Source organism: Podarcis gaigeae (assembly GCF_964106915.1).
Source record: "Podarcis gaigeae genome assembly, chromosome: 1".
NCBI classification, from domain to species: Eukaryota; Metazoa; Chordata; class Lepidosauria; order Squamata; family Lacertidae; genus Podarcis; species Podarcis gaigeae.
Window position 1 is genome coordinate 98,853,932 of NC_139678.1, and position 18,913 is coordinate 98,872,844.

The 18,913-nt window shown below is 38.7% G+C and overlaps 1 protein-coding gene across 1 annotated transcript in view; it reads right to left on the reverse strand.

Annotated features, from left to right (window-relative positions):
* LRP1B (LDL receptor related protein 1B) overlaps window positions 1-18,913 on the reverse strand; it is a 755,078-nt gene that overhangs the window by 114,424 nt on the left and 621,741 nt on the right. The window contains exons 33-40 of the mRNA XM_083702321.1: window positions 16,064-16,204; window positions 10,302-10,427; window positions 7,991-8,122; window positions 7,086-7,220; window positions 4,658-4,787; window positions 3,783-3,909; window positions 3,482-3,633; window positions 3,058-3,182 (exon numbers count right to left, since the gene is read on the reverse strand). Of these exons, the coding sequence (XP_083558447.1) occupies window positions 3,058-3,182; window positions 3,482-3,633; window positions 3,783-3,909; window positions 4,658-4,787; window positions 7,086-7,220; window positions 7,991-8,122; window positions 10,302-10,427; window positions 16,064-16,204 (1,068 nt within the window). The remainder of the gene's footprint in view (window positions 1-3,057; window positions 3,183-3,481; window positions 3,634-3,782; window positions 3,910-4,657; window positions 4,788-7,085; window positions 7,221-7,990; window positions 8,123-10,301; window positions 10,428-16,063; window positions 16,205-18,913) is intronic.

Below are 18,913 nucleotides of genomic sequence, written 5' to 3' on the forward strand. Positions count from 1 at the left end.
AAATTATGTCTGTGCTTTCTCCCGTCTTGAACAGTCACCATGATGCCAATGCATTACAGCTTTAGACCTGTGTTAATTACTTCTATCTTAATAAAACTTATTTTTTAAAAATAGTTGAAATGAGATAGAAAACATTTCAAAATATTTTCACCTGTTTTTCCCCCTTTGTCTTCCTGGCTCACTGACAACCCCCCCCCCCCGACATTAACCATTTGTTGCCTAGTAAAATTTGAAAAGTGTATTAATATCATTCATTTTTTTCAAACTGTCAGCCATCAAATTCTAGCATGTTGCTTCATTATTCTCCCTTACCCCCATTATTATTTCATCTAGTGCAATCAAGTTGTAGACACAGGCACCATTCACCAGAATAAAACTGTTCAAAAGGCACAACACACAAACACGCAAATATTTTTATTTCTGAAGGTAACATAAATAGAAGTGGGCATCAACCATCTATCAAAGCAATTAAAAATAAAAATAATAAACCTTCTAGCCATGTTAGTTTGTTGCAGAAAACAACAGCAAAGCATTGTGTGGCATATTTAAAGACTAACAGATTTATTGCACTATTTTAGGATGTGAGCTAAGGATCGTGAAAGCTTATACCATGATAAATACGTTAGTCTTTAAGGAGATACAAAGTTATTAGTTATTTTTTTAAAAAACTATCTACATTGGAAATTCAGGAACTTATTTAATAAACTGTTATACTGATGTATTAGAATATCCTTTTATTTATGTGTATAATATTCCACACAGTTTTCATTGTTATAAAAAAAGTAACATCTCAAGTGGATGCAGCATATTGAGTCATTGCATCTTACTTACCACGAGTAAACAAAGACAAGCAAGACCTTTTGTATCCCTGAAATTTAAAGTGTATTGTGTGTGTATATATGCACAATTATAGTTCTCTGTTACCAGACCTAATAGGGAAATCAACACAAAATTGTCACATTTGTGTTCATCTATATTCTTGTAACATTAGAATAAAATGTCATCACAATGGGTTTTATCCAACTGATGCTCTTACATGAGTGCAGGAACTTTTGATCCAGCAGGAAGCATCCATTAATGGAGAACAAGAGCAAATGATTTTTTTAATTAATTCTCCCTCTACCCTGCAGCCTCCAGCATTTTCTTCAAATGTCCTGGGCAATCTCCCATCAACCCAGAACTGGCTTATTTTATAGGATTCATAAAGTACTACAGCATTCATAATCTAAAAACCAATATTAACAATATTAAAAGCCAAAAAATAAACTAAGCACTGCTGAATTCGGACACACATGCTTCCCAGCCATATGACACATAATATTTCACTCTATGACAGTAGCAAGCGTTACCTCTTTGTTAGCAACAATGTGGTCTGTACCAATTTGGCCGAGAGTCAAGCCTAATGAGCACAGCAGCTCATCCCCAGTAGGTCTTGCTCCATGGCTCAGTGGCCGAGACTGTAAGTTCCTACCTCCCCACAGCTGTACAACTTCCCTCCTCTCCAGGGCTTTTCCATGCAATCAGATACTGTGCCTGTGTGAAATCAACCTTTCCTTCCCCCGTTACATGCCTCTACTGGCTCTGGGAAGCTAGCAGGGAGGGGAGCTTGTCATAGCAGGAGGGGGAGACACCTGTGATTCTTCACCTACCTGACTCATCTCTGCCTCTTGGCATCCCTCCTCCCCTGCTTAGGCTTCTGCCTCTGATTCTGAACTTCTCTCTTCCATAGATTCCCCCAGCTTACTAAGTCCTGTTACCTCATTAGGTTCTGACATCTCCTCTTCCCAGTCTTCTCCCTCTGACCACTCACTGTTGTCCCACTACCACTCCCTGGGGTTTCAGACCTCTTCCCTTGGTGGTCCTCCAGCTGGCTCTTCCCACCATTCCTCTGCATCCAACTAAACCATGACACTATTCAGTTCATTAAAGACACATAGACATAATGCCCACGGCAGCAACTCAGTCCTGGAAGTTCCTCAGGCTGGAGGTGGGACAGCACAGGTGAAACCAACCACCCCATAATAACAGATTAAGTCTCTTCTTCTGGAAACACCTCCGTTATGAAGGCTCCTAGGGTTGGAGGCTGGAGCAAAGCAGGTGGAAATGTTTGTTGTTCACTGGAGATTCCTTGTCTAGAATTTCAAGTGCTTCCAATTCTAGGGTGAGGCTAGTTTCAACCTGAGTGCATTCACCAAGTTTATGATGGACTTGGAGGATCATTTTCAGTTCAGCTCTAGTTCTAAGCTGAATTTATCACTCAGTATGGGAAATGGGGTGCTCCTTGCATCCCGATATCAGTTTATGTAAGTCATGCCTTCTTGATCATGACAGTCAGGACTGGCCTAAGACATTTTGTTGCCCGAGGTGAATGATTTATTTATTTATAAAAACATTTATATGCCACTCTTTCATAAAAAATTGCAAGCAGAAAACATTTTTTTGTTGTTGCTACGTACGTTCTAAAGAACTTATCTATAGAATATGGTTATAGAATGTCCACTTTCTACTTTCTACTTTCTACAAGAAACTTCATTTTGGGTTGGTGCATATTAAGTACTGAAAATATGTAAGCTTTATAAATTTCCTATATATTCTATATTTATTTACTTATTTACCTACTTACTATATTTTACCATGTAGGCCCAAAGTAAGGTGGGACTCAATGTCATAGAAATGTGGCTCACTTTAATTCTAAACTTTGTTTCAAACATACTGTGGTAAAATCTAGTGCATTTTAATTTCACATTTTTCTTTTCTATGATATTGGCCTGAATATTGTATGATCTTTACAATTACTTTCTCCTATTTTTCATTTCCTGAACTATATTTATAATTATTAGGTAGGGGGTTATCTTATTTGATCATCATTTAGAATATTGTTTTATTTAATAGTTCAATAAAATACTTAAGTCTTGTATATATGACTGCTATTTAGCAATTTCTGAAAACATTCCATTACAAAAATACAGTGGCTATTTTGTTTTTCATGCAAAAACAACAAAAAAGGACGATAGAGAAGGGTACACTCAAACATTAAAGTGTTGAACAAAAGTTTACCTTTCTCACGTCCTCTATTGAAGACTTTCACTTCCTTCAAGTTTATTCCAAGACCTGTCCTCATGGATACTGCCTCTGTGGCATCGTTTTTGTGGCCTCGTCTGATGGACCCATTTGCATGAGCTCTGCCAAAAAAATAAAAAAAGGAAATATCTGATCCACAAATCTCAACTAATTAAAATAAATTAAGTCATTAAAATGCAGGAGACATCTGGCCTAGCAGAAGGTGAAAAAGCATACTTTTGACTGTGATGTTGATATGGTTTAGCTTTGAATATCGAAAAGTGCCTTTTCTCTGGAAATTACATAGCTTTGTGAGATCCTTTCAGTGACCTTGCTAAAGAATGGCTAATCCTACAAGGGTGAAGCATCTGGCACAGAAATAACATTTTGAGACTCAAATACTTATGGAAAAATAAATTACCTGTCAGACCAGTAGATGTAAGCCCCGAAGACTGCGACTGAAAACATATCCACATTGCTTCCTGACAGCACAATCTCCCGATTCCTTCCACTCTCAAGGTCGATTCTTTCTATCTTGTCCATTCGAGCATCACACCAGTATAATTTATTTTCCTATGGATCAATTGAAAGGTAAGCTCCAAATACTTTTATTTATCCTAGCTTTTATTAGGAAAATAAAATAATGAATGTTATGTGGTGTAAATGTTTTAGCATAGCATAGCATTAAATGGACTCTATTTGGAAGAAGGCACAAAACCAACCTCATGGTCTACAGAAATTCCATTAGGCCATGTAATTCCAGTGCCAACAAGAACCATCTTCTCTGATCCATCTAAACGTGCTTTGCCTATGCAGGGTGCCTGTCCCCATTCTGTCCAGAATAAATATCTATAACATGGGAAAAAATAGGATAAAATCTATGTTTATTGAAACTGATCACGGGGCAAGTTCTTGAGTACTATGAACATTAGAAGGTTTGGGAAAGTTCTCATCACTGCCTGTTCACTGCATCTCTCACATATGTTTCTGAGAGTCAGAGGGTATAATGGATGAATGGTGTGGGATAGGGAATAAGGGGCTACTATAGGAGGTAAAAATTGGCAAAAATCAGACAGAAGCACCTTGTGCAAGAATGATAAACTTAGTATATTAAGAGGTAGGTGTACAATATATATATTTTTAATTAAAGGCTTTGTTTGCTAAGTTTGCTAACTTGCAATTTGTTATTTTGTTCACACATGCTTCTGTATACACAAATGTGCTCCATGAGATATGAAAATTATTAAGAATTTTTTCTAGTACCCACCCTTTAATGGCATCACATCATAGGTCTGCATACTGGATTCCCAGCACTGGCCCAAAGGGGACTATGAACTATGGCCCAAATCCAAATTATTAAACAATTAGTTCCACATACTTATGTAAGCTTTTGGCTTGTGCTTCTTGAACAGCTGCCCTTTGTTCCACATGGGAAACATCTCCATTACTGATAGGAGACTAAGGCTGAGAGAATTACATTTTGATAAGATTGCCAAAGAAATTGAGGGCTAAATTGAGAGTTAAACTGGGAACATGAATATTTATCCACTCTTTCAATAATTTGGTTCAAATGCATGCATATAAATTTTCAAGTTACCCTTTTTCTGGGTGTACAGCTATAGACCTTGGCTGGTCCAGACCCTGAGAAATGACTACATATCGAAAAGATCCATTCAGCCTGGAAACTTCAATATAGTTGAAGCCATGATCTGTCCAATATATATTACCTGGAATGGGGGGGAAGCATCATTCAGTTATGGTGATATAAGCCTTTAAGAATGCTTATACTTACATGGCTATTAATGTAAGTTTTATGCCTGACTTATTACTTATTAATAAACAAAATCAACAGTTATATCGTATTTGTAATGGTCAAATGATATTATAGGATACTTGTTACAAATTCATACCTAACAATGCTAAGAGGATGTTTAAAATAAATCTCCAGGGAAAGGCCACAAGGAACAACAATCTACCCCTCCCCCAGTAAACAGAGTACATCAGAGCTTCTTACTGAGTTAATAAAACAAATACATCCAGAATAAAAACAAACAAAAATAATGTGGCTAGATCTAGACTCCCCATGAGTGGATAGAGATGTCCTCTGCAGAAAGGGAGTCAAGGTGATTTTCACAGATTCGTCGCTCCTCCAGCCTGCTTTGTACCCTGAAAAGCTGCTCTGGAGGATTGAGCATGGAAGGTAGTGTTGGAGGCTGCAGGGGGGAGGAATATTATGGGTATCTTACCCCACTTTCATTGGACTGATGCCTTTTCCATGAGTGGAAGGAGTCACAGATTCAAGGAAATGTAGTGTTGGAAGGGATCCTGAGTCCTTCCAGACCTATGCTTACATCCATCCCACTGAATATTGAAAAGGAAACTGAAAGATGCAAGCATAGCTAAGCTACTATTTTCCCCTTGGTTACAAAGTAAACATGATTTAAAATCATGACTAGTATAATTGTTGTTTTAAAAAGCATTTGATAGCATTGAATGGAGTTATTTATATCAGACGTTAAATTTAGCTTTGGAGATAAATTTATCAAATGGATTAAATGGATATATCCAACCTTCCTGGCATTTGTTACAGTATCAAGGGATAAGTTCTGATACTCCCCATCTTTATAGAGGATGTATCAGAGCTTCCCTATCTCTGTTAGTATTTACTTTATCCAGTGCTTTTTTTCTGGGGGGGAGAGCAGGGGCATGCATACCCCTAAATATTTTGTGAATCTTAAGTTTGGCCTCATTGAGGGGCAGCATTTCAATATGAGTAGGAAAATGAGAGTACCCCCTAAACACTTTTTAGGGGGGAAAGCACTGACTTTATCAATCAAGTATTTCACAGAGTTTATGTTCAGAACTAAAAGGGGTTGACATTTTTTTAAAGTGCAGGGTAAGACTATATGCAGATGATAGCAAATTAACTTTGCTTGACCCAGCAGAGAGGTTTGAGAATGGGATAAAAATACACTCAGAATTTGCATTATTATCAGGTCATAAGGTTAACATGAACAAATCAGAATGGTTATGATTTAACGTTGGGAGAAAAGAAAAAGACATGGTAGCCACAGACTATTAAATTCGGGGGGGGGGCACCAATTCAGTACTTGAAGACATGGATAAATGCAAAATCATCATCATCATATCGATAACCAATTGCTGTGGGAGAACAATCCAAACTGTCAATGTGTGTGGATTGGATGGAAGTGCACCTCTACTGAGCTCTGCCCCCTAGGCCAGCCTTTGGTCAGGCAATGACAACGGAGTGATCAGTGTAGCACTTTCCTGGGTGGGCAGTAGTATCCCCACCAACAGCAATGTGGCAGGGAATGGGAGGTTTTAAGCTGGTCCAGGAGCTGTTGGTTCTTGAAATAGTTTCACTACTATCACATGCAGCATCAAGTCAAATAAGGGCACAACTGCTTCATGAGCTATAGGCTGCCACAGCAATCTACCTTCCATCCACTTTCTGCCAAGGCCACCAAACATAGCAGGGCTATGAGGTCAGTGGTGGCCATGCTGCTTTGCACATTCACATCAACCAAGATTGTGCTTAGTCATCAATTTAAATAACATGATAATACCAGATGACAGATAAATGGGAATAACATTTATTAATGGCAGCACATTAGTTATTGCCAACAGATGGAAAACAACCCACACTCGTATGCATGAAAACATTGGATATAGTTTATATGGTGAACTTCACCAACGTGACTAAAAGAAAGAGAGAACAAAATGATCAGTTCATACTAAAGAGCATCTTTCTCTCTTCAGTACTGGAATGACAAAGAGCAAACATGCTCTTGCTCTTCTCTTGTGCAATCTTATTAATCTACTTTTACAATCATTTGTTTCATATATATAAATTGCCACAGTACTATTCTATTTATTGTTCCTGGGGGGCGGATGTGAAATGAGACTGATAATGTTTTTCATATGAAAGGTAATAAAAAAAGGAAAAGTCAAGCAAAACCTAAATGAACCTAAATAAAGAATTAAAAATGAAGAACTGGTGTTACCCGCTATCCAATCCACTGCAATGCCTTCTACTCTTCCCAAACCATTCGTAATGATGTCTTCCTTCCATGTCTGGTCCCTTCTAGCTCTGCTTATTTTGTTGAACCCCATGTCTGTCCAGTATATTGTATCATTTCCTATGAAAGAAATATTAAAAATTAGCAATTATCAAAAACACAACCTTAAATCTGCAATAAATGCCATTAATCAACTCAATATCTTGTGGGACGGGCTCATTCTAATGGCGGCCTCTTCTTAGCACCTCAAGTGCATGGAGATGCCATTGATGAGAAACAGTGCCTCTATCTTGGGAATGTGTACATAGCTGGTGTGATTTATGTAACTCTGCAAGACTGGAGGGGGGGGGAGGATGTTGGTACACATAAGCAGTGTACTTCATGAGTCATCTTACTGACAGAAGTGTGAATACACATGACAGTTCGCCTCTTCTGTGAGCAAGAAAAGAATAGGTTTCCATTTTTACTGCTCATAAAAGGTTGAGCTATTTATCAAATGAGAAGATATGATGTTGTATAAGTTTGGTCCTCCAGGGGGTGTTGCCTTCCTTGGGATTGGGGGCACTGGGTTGGTGGCATTACACCCACCCCCACTCCCATGAGCCACTGCTGTATTAAGTTTTTATACACACTTGCCTTCCCCTTGTCCCTTCTAACAGTAACATAAGCATTTGTCTTTCAAATGTTTAGTTAGTATGGACGTAATCTAGGTTGGCAAGTATAGATCAACTCTGATAAAAGGTTTCATGTTCAGTTACATGAAAGATTCAGGACTTCTACTCCCTCCTCAAACTCACAAGTCGCTTCCCAAAAAGATTATGGTGACAATATTTCATAACTGCTCAAGATGTTAAAATATGTGTAAAATAAATATAAATATTTGTATTCACCTGCATGAAAATCTATGCCCACAGCAAATGAGGCTCCTGATATAGGCATTAATGCATCTGTCTTATCATTTGGATCAAGAGGAACTCCTCTGATTCCTTCATGAACAGAATACATCAGGAATGATTCTATCCCTAAAGAAAACACACGTGCACAGAAACAGTAAAGATTAAAACCTTTATGAATATCAGCAACCGGGACGGATGATGGGGACTTCAAGGGACATTGGAAGGGAAAGAGGAATCAACATCAAACCTCATTAATAGCCCAATAGCTGTTTTGGGGATCTTATCTGATTAATGGTAGAACATATAAATGGAACACAAAAGTTCATACAAAAAAGTTGTATGAAAAAATAAGCACCTAATGCTACAACTCTATATCCATTTACTTAGGAATAAGTCTGAGGCAAAGCAGGGACCCGGGTGGCACTGTGGGTTAAACCACAGAGCCTAGGACTTGCCAATCAGAAGGTCGGCGGTTCAAATCCCCGCAACGGGGTGAGCTCCCGCTACTCGTTCCCTGCTCCTGCCAACCTAGCAGTTCAAAAGCACGTCAAAGTGCAAGTAGATAAATAGGTACTGCTCCGGTGGGAAGGTAAACGGCGTTTCTGTGCGCTGCTCTGGTTCACCAGAAGCGGCTTAGCCATGCTGGCCACATGACCCAGAAGCTGTATGCCGGCTCCCTTAGCCAATAAAGCGAGATGAGCACTGTAGCCCCAGAGTCAGCCACGACTGGACCTAATGGTCAGGTGTCCCTTTACCTTTACCTTTTAAGTCTGAGGCAAATGGCTTCCTTTGGAACCAATCTGGTGCTTCTCCCAGTTCATATGCACCATGACCACCTCCTTGGCCCCTCAACCCTTCCCTTCTCCCTCATGATAAGTGACTGACTTGCTGGGAACCTAGCATAGGGGCTACACCCCAGCTGGTGAGCTACTTCTAAATAGCACTATAATTCAATTACTCCAGTCCCTTTGCATTCATTGGACAAAACTAAAGCTAAGCCAAAAACAAAACAAAAAAACAACAACTTTTTTTTAAACATTTCTAAAATGTTAATTTCCACACACACCCCTAAAGAAACCCCTGTGGTGGCAGACATTTTCCCCATTTTGAGAGGCCATTTCCACATGGCTTTAAACAGAAAACGGCAAGGTGGGAGGAATTTTACTCTTACTAAGCACTTGGGCAGAATATTGCCTTCACGTTTCCCCTTATATATGCAAATATTAAAAGGATATATGGTTTCTTTTTTAAAAATAAAATAAAATAAAAGCTTGATTTTCAAGGAAACTCCTGGAACATTGGGTGGTTTGTATGGTTTGCCCTGTAAAACGTCTACAAATATTGATTACTTTGAGCTAATGCTTTTCAAACTTTCTAAACTCAGAGAACATTTCCCACATTAACTTTCTTGCCTTGTAGAGGATTATGTGAACCGAGAATGAATCAAACATTAAAGAGGAACATCAATAATAGCAGACAAGCTGTCTTTCAAGAAACCATGTCCTTTCTTATAAAGAACCCCCTAATAAGCTTCCACGGAAACCTAGTGTTCCCAAGAACATAATTTAAAAGTGCTGTTTCAAGCAATTATTTCAGAGCATGTGTACAACTTACTAACACACTGATATATTGCTGATGGAAAAGTTTGAAAACGCACAAAGAGAGAGTGAAATCAACTGTTACAATTTCTTTGGGCGTTTTGCATATTTCCATATGTTTGTTAGAAGCAACATGTTAGAAGCAACATGTCAGAAGGCTCCGAAATCACTAATTCTGAAACTGCAAGAACTAGCTTACTAGCTTTCTGTTATCAACATCAAAATGCAGAGATTGGAATTACAACAAATCCCCGTATTAGTTAATTTTGTAAATTCTATAAAGTTAGTACAGTGGTACCTCAAGTTACATACACTTCAGGTTACATACGCTTCAGGTTACAGACTCTGCTAACCCAGAAATAGTGCTTCAGGTTAAGAACTTTGTCTTAGGATGAGAACAGAAATCGTGCTCCGGCGGCGCAGCAGCAGCAGGAGGCCCCATTAGCTAAAGTGGTGCTTCAGGTAAAAACAGTTTCAGGTTAAGAACGGACCTCTGGAATGAATTAAGTACTTAACCCGAGGTACCACTGTATAGGAAAACCTGTAATAGCAATAACATACCAAAAATACATTCGAAAGCATCCAGAATAACAATAGTCATTTTATTTCCCAACTATGAAGCAGTGGGAAATTACTTCAGAGGTTTTTATTTATTTATTTCCTTTACTATGCATTATTATTTTATTTTGGTAATAGTGAAGCTGTACCTTGACATGACATACGGTTTTTCCGAAGGTTATACCCTACAGTACACAAGCATGTCCGAGTTGATTCTGAGGTTGGTAAGCAAAGTTGGGAACATCCTCCATTATTGTGTTGACATGAATTGCTACCTATAATACAATGGAGTTGGGGAGGGGGATGAAATAGAAAACAATGTAACAATTATGTGTGGAATACAAATACGTAAAGGCTAAACTACATGTGACCTCAATTGCCTAATTCTGCCCTGGAGTATAGGTTCTGTTCCACAATACCAGAGTAAAAGCTTTGATTGAGATGGGTGCCCTGAAATTCAGGGCAGGGGGCACTTTAACCATTAGCCCCCACTGGAGTTCCAATCTGGGTTGGCTACCCACACCTACAGTTTGCAATGTAAAAACATTTTATTGTATCAGTGTGGAGAAATTAAAGCACCTTATGCACCACTCTAGGATCTTGACCCAGATTGGGCCTCCAGCACTGGCAATTGGGGGGGGCAAAGGAATGCGCTTCGAAGTAGATAAGTAGGACTATGCTTTTAGTCATGTAATGCTGACATGAATTTAAAAGATATTTATATAGTATTACAATTAAGAAGTAGGATTATATTTTTTTGGATAATATTGCAGTGGCAAAATAATCATCAAATTCATTTAATTATGAAATGTAAGTTTTCTGTTTTCAGTCAATCATAATTGTATTTCAAATTTATGTACTTTTGAAGTTTCAAACCATGAGGTTTTCAATATTTTACAGAGAAAAGTTATCAAAACCTTCTCTAATAAAAAATATTATAACCACATGGCCACTTTCCAAACTATTTGGCATTCCCCTCCCTTTAACTCTAATTTAATTATGAGTCAAAAAGCTTGTATTCTAGTAATGAAAGCTGCCACCCAGGGTTAGAGTACACTTAAGCCCCGTAGATTTCAATGAAATTTAAATGTGCATAACTGTGTACTAGATTGTAGTGAAGGCATTAGCTATATATGTTGTAAGGTTTTTGCTCTTTCACTTCCCTCTGCTTTGTGGGTGGGTAAGTGGTCTTTTAACCAGCCTCCTGGAGCATAGGCAAGATGGGTGTGATAGGATTCTTTACCCATGTTTGCAATCATGAGATTGTTGTCTATCACATAACGGTGTATGTTTTCATTCCACAGTGTGGAAAGTGACGGAGACAGGATGTTTATGTTACTGTGTTCCATGAAGTGGGACTATCATCTTTTTTTCTTTCTCTCTTTGTGGTCTGATGAGAAAGAGGAAGGAGCTAAAGCAGAATGCTCCGAGTGTATTATATGTAAATAAAGTAGATTAGCCAAAATGCTGTGCTACTGAGTTCTGTTACACAAACTGCGAATACTCTGGGAATCCCTAAGTGTGCTGATGCTTCTTGGTATCAGTCGCTGTGATGTTCGAGCTGAAGAAAGCTTTTGAAGCTCCCAAACGACCAAACAGAAGAGAGAGAACATGATGGTTGGGCATGTGTCTCTTCCAGGGTCCTACACAAGAGTAGGGTGATCCTAACAGGGTGGGCCAGCTGCAGGACTCTCTTGTTGCAAGCTCAAGGGGTAGAAGGAGCAGGCAGAATGAAAAGTCCCTATCTCTGCATCAATATTGAAATGCAATATCTACAATATTGTTATAGCTGGGGTATCAGACTCACAGAATTATAGAATTTCCCCCCTTCTTTTTTTTTTTTAAAGAAATATTTGTTTTCCAATAATTACCCAATATTCCCTTGACACTCTGGGGCCAACTGCGCCAGATTGGGTGAGTGGCCAATCATTACCCAATATTACCACACTTTTGCCAATTATGCAGATAACAATTAATATCAAAATAATTCCAATTAATTCCATATTTATACAATTTAATCAAAGTGGTTTCCCGTGCTCCTTGATCGATGTTTTTTGTCCAGTTCTTATATTGCTGTGTTTCATGTTTTTTTTTATTAACTTCTAATTACATTTCAGTTGGTATATTAATCGTTAAGGTAACAGGTGCATTTTAAGTGAATACTATTCGTGTTATTACATTATCTAACTTTTCATAGGATTTCAAAAGAGGTGCTCTAATTATTTTCCTTTTCTCTGTGTCTGAATATATCCAGCTATAAAGTCCTTGGCCTTTGTCCGCTGTCCCATTCTTGAAATTCCTCCAATTGCTGCTGTCTCTCAGCGTAGCTGGGGTGGAGCTATAATCTTGGAGAATTCTCAGAATATCTCATTAGCTCCCTCCCATCGTGCTCTCATCTTGCTCAATGTTTCTGGACAGCAACATACTCCAGCAGTCCACTCTTTCTCACTACTCAGTCAAGAGTGTTGAAGTTTCCACAGCCAGCTTCCACCACAGGACATCTTGAAGTACTTTATTTTAATTAATCACCATCAGTGTCTCCATGCCTCCCTTGTCTGCTGCCCCAAATCTTTACGATTGCATTTTGGCCAAAGTCCACTTGAGTTATATCTCTTCTCTGTTGTTTTTAAGGGTGGTAGAGATGGTATCTGCTCTAATTTCCCAAGATAATCCACTCTTCCCTCCTTCTATTTCTTTAAACCACATGCAGATAACTGTTGTTTTAATCACAGGCTTTATTCCATACTGCAGACCAACTTCATTTTATATCTTTAAGTTTTTGCATCTGGAGAGGGTTGCTGAATCATTCATAAAGAAACTCAAAGTACCATATTTTTTGCTCTATAAGACTCACTTTTTCCCTCTTAAAAAGTAAGGGGAAATGTGTGTGTGTCTTATGGAGCGAATGCAGGCTGCACAGCTATCCCAGAAGCCAGAACAGCAACAGGGATCGCTGCTTTCGCTGTGCAGCGATCCCTCTTGCTGTTCTGGCTTCTGGGATTCAGAATATTTTTTTTTCTTGTTTTCCTCCTCCCAAAACTAGGTGCGTCTTATGGTCTGGTGCGTCTTATAGAGCAAAAAATATGGTAAACAGGAAACCAGAGGCTCTCCTCTTTGCCATCCACCGCCCACACCAAATAAAATATTTTCTCAGTTCCAAACCTTAGATCAATGCAGCTGGGTAATTCCACAGTTGGGCCTTAAAAAGCACTGCTAATAACAAGGCCAGTGGAAGTGATGATATTCCAGCTGAACTATTTAAAATTTTAAACGATGATGCTGTCAAGGTGCTACACTCAATATGCCAGCAAATTTGGAAAATTCAGCAGTGGCCAGAGGATTGGAGAAGATCAGTCTACATCCCAATCCCAAAGAAGGGCAGTGCCAAAGAATGTTCCAACTACCGCACAATTGCACTCATTTCACACGCTAGCAAGGTTATGCTTAAAATTCTACAAGGCAGGCTTAAGCAGTATGTGGACCGAGAACTCCCAGAAGTGCAAGCTGGATTTTGAAGGGGCAGAGGAACCATTGACCAAATTGCAAATATGTGCTGGATTATGGAGAAAGCTAGAGAGTTCCAGAAAGACATCTACTTCTGCTTCATTGACTATGCAAAAGCCTTTGACTGTGTTGACCACAGCAAACTATGGCAAGTTCTTAAAGAAATGAAAGTGCCTGATCACCTCATCTGTCTCCTGAGAAATCTCTATGTGGGATAAGAAGCTACAGTTAGAACTGGATATGGAACAACTGATAGGTTCAAAATTGGGGAAGGAGTACGGCAAGGCTGTATATTGTCTCCCTGGTTATTTAACTTATATGCAGAATTCATCATGCGAAAGGCTGGGCTGGATGAATCCCTAGCCGGAATTAAGATTGCCGGAAGAAATATCAACAACCTCAGATATGCAGATGACACAACCTTGATGGCAGAAAGTGAGGAGGAATTAAAGAACCTTTTAATGAGGGTGAAAGAGGAGAGCGCAAAATATGGTCTGAAGCTCAACATCAAAAAAACGAAGATCATGGCCACTGGTCTCATCACCTCCTGGCAAATAGAAGGGGAAGAAATGGAGGCAGTGAGAGATTTTACTTTTTTGGGCTCTATGATCACTGCAGATGGTGACAGCAGTCACGAAATTAAAAGACGCCTGCTCCTTGGGAGAAAGGCGATGGCAAACCTAGACAGCATCTTAAAAAGCAGAGACATTTAAATATAAATATATAAAAACACAGTAAAACATTAAACCTTAAAAAGCTTCCCTATACAGGGCTGCCTTTAGATGTTTCCTAAATGTTATATAACATTTCCTAAATGTTATATAATTACCTAGACAGCATCTTAAAAAAGCAAAGACATCACCTTGTCAATAAAGGTCCGTATAGTTAAAGCCATGGTTTCCCCAGTAGTGATGTATGGAAGTGAGAGCTGGACCATCAAGAAGGCTGATTGCCGAAGAATAGATGCTTTTGAATTATGGTGCTGGAGGAGACTCTTGAGAGTCCCATGGACTGCAAGAAGATCAAACCTTTCCATTCTTAAGGAAATCAGGCCTGAGTGCTCACTGGAAGGACAGATCGTGAAGCTGAGGCTCCAATACTTTGGCCACCTCATGAGAAGAGAAGACTCCCTGGAAAAGACCCTGATGTTGGGAAAGATGGAGGGCACAAGGAGAAGGGGACGACAGAGGACAAGATGGTTGGACAGTGTTCTCGAAGCTACAAACATGAGCTTGACCAAGCTGTGGGAGGCAGAGGAAGACAGGAGTGCCTGGCGTGCTCTGGTCCATGGGGTCACGAAGAGTCGGACACGACTAAACGACTAAACGACTAAACGACTAAACAACTAAACAACAACAACAATTCCACAGTTCTGATGACAACATCTTCTCTTGGAGTGTGCCTGACTTTAAAGCCAGTTAGAAATCCAATTAACAGGAGAACTTCTGCTTCTTAATGGTGGCATTGGAGGGTTTTGCCAGGCAAAGTGCTTTTTGCACTTAGAGCCTTCCTGCTGCCCTCATTCCATGCCAGAGTGAGAACTGTGAGTGAAGCCTGTTCCTCCCTTCCCTGAGAGGAATTTCCAAGAATGACTGACTCTCTATCACTCTTGTTTTCCTTTGCCTTCTATCCCCACGGTCTCGTGGAGGCTACCTCCATTAAGGCAGACAGGTACCGGGAACCAGAATTATATAATTTTAGAGCTGGAAGGAACTACTTGTAGTACATGAAATCCAGCTGGTGAATCAGGCAAAGTCACAGTTACAATGTTAGTAAAATGGGAAAAAAGAGGAACATCCTTAGACTTCACTACAAAATAAAGGAGTTGGGGTCCTTTAGACCTTCCATTCAAGGGCAACAGGCTCAATGACTCACCCATCCCCCCAAAAACTAACTGCAGAATCTGCAGATAATTGATGCTAAATGAAGTTTTTGCTTTTATTAAATCCAAAGTTGATGCAAAGTTATGATGTTGCCTTTATTAAATCCAAGCAATGTGTGGTGTCTTCTCCTTTTCATTGGTGGTTTGGGTTACAAATACTAGTATGGAAATAGTTATATTCCATTTATTTGGTACTAATACAACTGATCAAGAGCAGATGCCCTAAGGTGAGCTTCCTTCAATGAAAGTACATCTGCCATTCAATGGATGGGGATTCGATTCAGTGAAGAGGAGACACAGTATTTATTGATTCTCCTGCACTCTCTGCCCCACCTCTTAGGCTGCTCCAGAGGGCTTCTGAACCCTTTGGAGAAAGAAATTCAGGGGACACAAGGAAATAATAGCAGGAAAGAATAACTGGTGAAAATAACTTTGATTCTATCTGTGAGAGAAGAGTGGAGTTCTGCTCACGGATCACTGAAGCAAAGCATTCAACTGATCATAATCATAGAAAATACAGTTTACCTTGTTGTGCTGCTTTATCATATACCTTCATATGTACAACTCCTGCAGTTTTGTTTCGCAGAACTGTGGGATTTCGTCCATCTTTCTTATTGCAGGTGCCCAGCTGGCCTAAGTTTTGGTCTGCCCACCATAGCTTCCGATCTGTAAAGATAATGTTTCTCATTAAGGAAAAACACTTCTTTACTAATATAACAACTTTCATATAAAAACAGATTTCCATATGATGTCTTAGTTATTTATGAGGTAAAATGTTTTTAACGTATTATTTAAAAAATGCCTCTCTCTGCACCCAAGCATTTTTAATGAACAATAAATAATATCATGTGGGTGGTTGGATTTATTTATTTGATATACCACCCTTCATCCAAAGATCACAAAGCAGTTTACAACATAAATGCACCAAAAACCCCCACAAAATACATAGCCAAATAGCAAAAAACAATAGCACCCATCCAATGTATTAAAATAAGACCCATGAACAATGACAGTTCTATAATGTTACAGTGCTAAAAATGGCAAAGATTTGTCAAATACCCAAAGCCTCTTTTTTTTTTTTACAATTCTCTGTCACCCTATTAATAATAACTAAGAGAAATAACAATTAGAACGTAATACTGTTTAATTAAGCGCAATGCATGATGCTGTATGAGTGGCACCACAGTTAGAAATACGAAGCAAAATACCATACCTTAGAGTTCCAGAAACAGTTTTGGTGGGTTTTTTGTTCACAATCAAAACTATTCCAGGAACTCTAAGGGATTTCGTCTATTATGTCTAGAAGAAAGGCATTATATTATAACACTGGGTAGCAGGCTCTCAACACAAGTTGGAGGTTCATCCCCTAGCTCCAGCACTAAAATATAGCCAACCCACTCAAAAAGCCCAAAAATGCCCCAAAAGATTGGCTGCGTGTAAGAGATTATATGAAAAAAAACCCATTGTTTTCAAACTATATCCTGGTTATGTTTTGACTAAATCTTGTAAAGAGTATTATTGAAAGAGAAAGAATTGGGAGACTTAAAACAAAATGAAGAACAAATAACACAGTAAGGGGAAAAAAATTGCAAAAGGAAAGCTGCAGTGAGGTGGTAGGAAGTTACAGGTGGGCAAAGATTTGTATGGGTAGATGTATAATGTATTAATTTAAGGGATTATTTTGTAGTTCGTCAAGAATATATGTATATGTACAATCTATACTCAATAAAAATTAAACTTAAAATAAATAAATAAATAAATAGTCCCATCCTCTGTTGAAAATCATTGTAACTGGACAAGTGCGTCTCAAAAGCTGGTATATTATACAGAATCATCATGCAAGTTGCCTTTTAAAAACACAGAGCAGTCCAGCACTATCAATGGCTCCAGAACTATTTCCTGGAAGTTATGAGACCAGTCCCAGCAACCTATGACAACTTGTGCTTGTAAAATGGCTGGTAAGGGGAAAAGCAAGAAGGAGCAGAGACTTTAGAGGACATGTCTACTGCTGTTGCTTTTTCGTTTTTTGAAAGGGGAACTCTTTATTAAGGCAAATGCCAGACAATCAAATACCACATTTTTCGCTCTAGAAGACGCACCAGACCACAAGACGCACCTAGTTTTTGGAGGAGGAAAACAAAACAAAAAAGTATTCTGAATCTTAGAAGCCAGAACAGCAAGAGGGATCGCTGCACAGTGAAAGCAGCAATCCCTCTCACTGTTCTGGCTTCTGTGATAGCTGCGCAGCCTGCATTCGCTCCATAAGACGCACACACATTTCCCCTTACTTTTTAGGGAGGGGGGAGTGAGTCTTACAGAGCAAAAAATATGGTAGGTTCACCACCAAAACTATGACTCAGGCACCTACTTTCTCACCATGTATTTATTTATCTTACTAAATAATTTTTACCACACTCCTCAAGATCAGGTTTCCGGGCAGTTTACAAATAAAATGATAAAACTCTATCAATACAAAAATGCAACCAAATGCAGTTAAAAGCAGTGTTTTTTTTTAAAAAAAAAAAACACACACACCCCAAAACTACAGTGTAAAAATCCTTTACAGCACATACTTATACATGCATATTCTTTAAGTAAGAACAATTGCGTTCCCTGATAAAGGTGCATAGGATCACAGGCTTAGGACTACGGTAATTTCTTAGTTCTTATTAAAAAGCCCAAACATTTTTAAAAGCCTAGGAGAATAAAAAAGGGTCCAGAACACACATGTGAAAGAAGTGGATTTTGCTATCTTGGATTGACCATAGGTCAATACTTGTAGGTATTGTTGCATAATTTACATGTATGGGGAAATATGTCTTTCTGTTGCATCTTGGATGGGGGCGCATATTTTTACCTGTCTGTTCATTTGGGAGATTGTCATGTTAATATGGACTTCTGCCTTTGTAATGGGACTTCCTTTCGTTCTCCTATCCTCATACCTCATGCCCCTCAAATCTCCTAGGAAAGGCTGGAGGAACCAGGAAGTATTTAAGCAAATACTTCCTGGAAAAAAGTTCTTGCACTAATGGGATGACTTTGTTGGATAAAACCCATTGTTCTCTTACTGTGGTCTGCTTTGTATAAGTTATATATGTTCTGTTTTATATAATTGTCTAAGATTTTTTTTAAAAAAAATAATTGATTGTTATAAATTGCCTTAGAGATGATATGGTCAAAAAGCAGGATGTAATTAAATAATGCATGCATTAAATAAAGATTAATAAAATAGGTAAATCGAATTAATATTTTCTCTTGCTAAAAAAAGCTCATTATTTTCAATCAGAAAACACAGGATCATCAGTATGTTATTGAAGGGTTCACACAGGAATTCTAAAGATGAATAATAATCAACTGACAGGTGTGAAAAAGGCA